We start from the raw sequence: 2,774 nt of genomic DNA, 5'->3' as shown, positions 1-2,774 counted from the left end.
TTATTACAGAATATTTTCTCAATACCATCTAGGCAGAGAAAGATCGAGATGGCGAGAGTTTCGAGATATAGAGAACGAAATGTATGGAAATCTGAAGGGACTGCTCAAACCATCGAGAAAGGGAGAAATATCGAGATATAGAACACCAAGAGATGGAGAACTTGAGTGTATTCAAATTCCCATGGAATCATGCTTCAAACTCCTCAAAATTCTCTAAAAATGCTCCTAGTAGTTGCATGAAATTTCTTCGTATTCAGAAAGTCGCTAAGGTTGCAAGTGCGTAGTGGTTGCGATATAGATTGAGTTTTCCAGATCAGATAGAAATCCCGCAAAAACACTGTTTGTCTGATATCCGGTCGTTGTAAAACAAAAAGGAGCACAGCTTGCTAATCGAAAACAATGTTTTGAATTATAGTTAGAATATTCTTCATTAGTTTCATTGGAATTCATTTTAAGATTTAATCCCAAATTCTTTAGAATTTTCTCTGAAACTAACTTGGAAATCATTCGTTGTTTGGAATTATTCTTAAAATTCACCCGAAATTGGGTGGTCGTTACAATGGTTCTCTTTACAATCACATTTGAAGTGTTATGAACTAGCATGGAGTTCCATTGAAAACACCTATGAAATTCTGCGAATAATTCGGGAAATCCGAGGAGATTTTTGATTTCAATTTATGTACAATTTCCATAAAATTATCTTTATATTCACCTCAAAATTCTTTAGAAATTTTCTCTGTAGTCACCACTCCATCGCCAGGCTAGAGTTGTGCACCGCACATTTAGCCACTCAATTATACAAGAAGATCGACGCGTCGTTGAAGATCAAAGCCACCGCCAATTTCTGGTCAGATTCCAGTACCGTTCTACAGTGGCTACGTGCCGCTTCAAATCGATTGAAGACATTCGTTGCTAACCGAGTGTCTAAGATCCAGACCACTACGAACATAGAACACTGGAGGCACATCGCCGGTTCCGAGAATCCCGCAGATGACATTTCGCGTGGCTTAAATCCGTCGGATATCCTGAATTCATCTCGTTGGTGGCCAAAGACCATCATCGATCTAGAATGTTCCTCCACGGCATCTGAAGAAGGGCGCAAGGTTCCGATCGTGGCAATGGCCACTGCACAAACCAACTTCTGCGAGGATTTGTTTTCACGTTACTCTCGTTACAGAAAACTACAACGAGTAGTAGCATTCTGCGGTCGCTATCTGCAGCGATTGCAGGATCGCGCACAGCTGCATCGTTCTGGGAACGTCCGAGATAAATCATCTTCCGTTCTACCACTGAACACTGCCGAGCTACAATACGCCGAACAACTACTTTGCCGTTTAGCACAGCGCGATAGTTTCACTGAGGAGCTGTCAGATCTCTCAAACGGCGACCGTGCCGCCAAGTCATCAGCACTGAAATGGTTAACACCGTTCGTAGATGAAGACGGTACTCCGCGTTGGTGGTCGTCTCCGTAATGCCGCGCTGTCCGACGTGATCAAATATCCAATCGCGTTGTCCGCCAAACATCCACTAGCTGCTCTGCTGGCTAGCAGTTACCACGTAAGACTACTGCACGTAGGTCCACAACTCCTGTTAGCCACTCTTCGCCAGAAGTTCTGGATCCTCGGTGGTAGAAATCTTGTCAAGTCCGTTTACCACCAATGCCACACTTGTTTCCGATCCAAGCCCACTCTAGTCCAGCAGAGCACAGCCGATCTGCCGGTATCGCGAGTTTCGCCGACGCGTCCGTTTTCCGTGTGCAGTGTCGATTATTGTGGACCATTCTACGTAAAGTCTGCAATTCGAAAGCGTGGCCCCACGAAAGTGTACGTGGCAATTTTCGCCTGCTTCTCAACCAGGGCTGTCCATATTGAGCTGGTTAGTGACATAACAACCACTGCTTTTCTAGCTGCACTCCGTCGCCTAGTCGCCCGTCGAGGAAAGATCGTCGAACTCCATTCCGACAATGCAACTACCTTCAAAGGTGCTTCGCATGCCCTTAACAGGATCTACCGCATGCTGAAGGTCGAAACTTCCGATCGTGAACAAATTTTCGACTGGTGTTCATCCAACGAAATCTCGTGGAAGTTCATTCCGCCCCGAGCACCACACTTCGGAGGTCTCTGGGAGGCCGTCGTTTAATCGGCGAAGACACACCTTCTGAAGGCGATCGGTAATGTCAATATAGCTTATGAAGATCTTCTGACCTTATTGGCGCAAGTCGAGATGTGTCTTAACTTTCGACCCCTCACACCAATTCCGGAGGACCCCACCGACATTGACGTCTTGACTCCAGGACACTTCCTAGTTGGAAGTAATCTTCAAGCGGTTCCTGATTTGAATTGGAAGGAGACATCGGATAATCGCTTGAATCACTGGGAATTGACCCAGAAGCGTGTGCAGCAAATCTGGTCCCGTTGGTATCCGGAATACTTACAACAGTTACAAAATACACGTTGAAGGAAGCAGAACTTACGTCGTCTGTTTCTTTGGTCGGTCGATGACAAAGTGATCGAGTGTGCATTAAAGTCTCCCCGTAAGAAGGGACTTAGTGATCGGTGGCTCAGTTTTGGGCAGTTATTACTGCAGAATTCGTCTTGGTGCTAGTGATCTACTAGCGAAGAAAGTCCTTCTAGTGCGGCAAGACGTCTATCGTCAAAAAACGCTCCCAGACCTTCATTAATACAAATTAAAAAAAAAAATTAGAGCAGTTTCACAGCCCAATCGTTCTTTTTTTTTTTTAATTGCAACCTAATTGCTCATTTATCCTGTAACTA

The 2,774-nt window shown here is 44.9% G+C and overlaps 1 protein-coding gene across 1 annotated transcript; it reads left to right on the top strand.

Moving 5' to 3' along the window:
* The first annotated feature begins 1,434 nt into the window (after window positions 1–1,434).
* On the top strand, window positions 1,435–2,139 carry LOC135702691 (uncharacterized). The gene has a single exon (XM_065223716.1). It carries the CDS (start codon window positions 1,435–1,437, stop codon window positions 2,137–2,139), a length of 705 nt encoding a protein of 234 aa, XP_065079788.1.
* Window positions 2,140–2,774: the final 635 nt, after the last annotated feature.

Source organism: Ochlerotatus camptorhynchus, unplaced genomic scaffold, assembly GCF_037179485.1.
Source record: "Ochlerotatus camptorhynchus isolate MF236.1 unplaced genomic scaffold, CSIRO-AGI_Acam_v1.1 ptg000196l, whole genome shotgun sequence".
Taxonomy (NCBI): domain Eukaryota; kingdom Metazoa; phylum Arthropoda; class Insecta; order Diptera; family Culicidae; genus Ochlerotatus; species Ochlerotatus camptorhynchus.
Note: the sequence above shows the minus strand (reverse complement) of the source record. Positions and strands in the feature narration are given on the sequence as shown.

Bases quoted from the DNA above. Each gene is read 5' to 3' on its own strand.
- LOC135702691 (XM_065223716.1), top strand. From the start codon at position 1,435: ATGAAGACGGTACTCCGCGTTGGTGGTCGTCTCCGTAATGCCGCGCTG.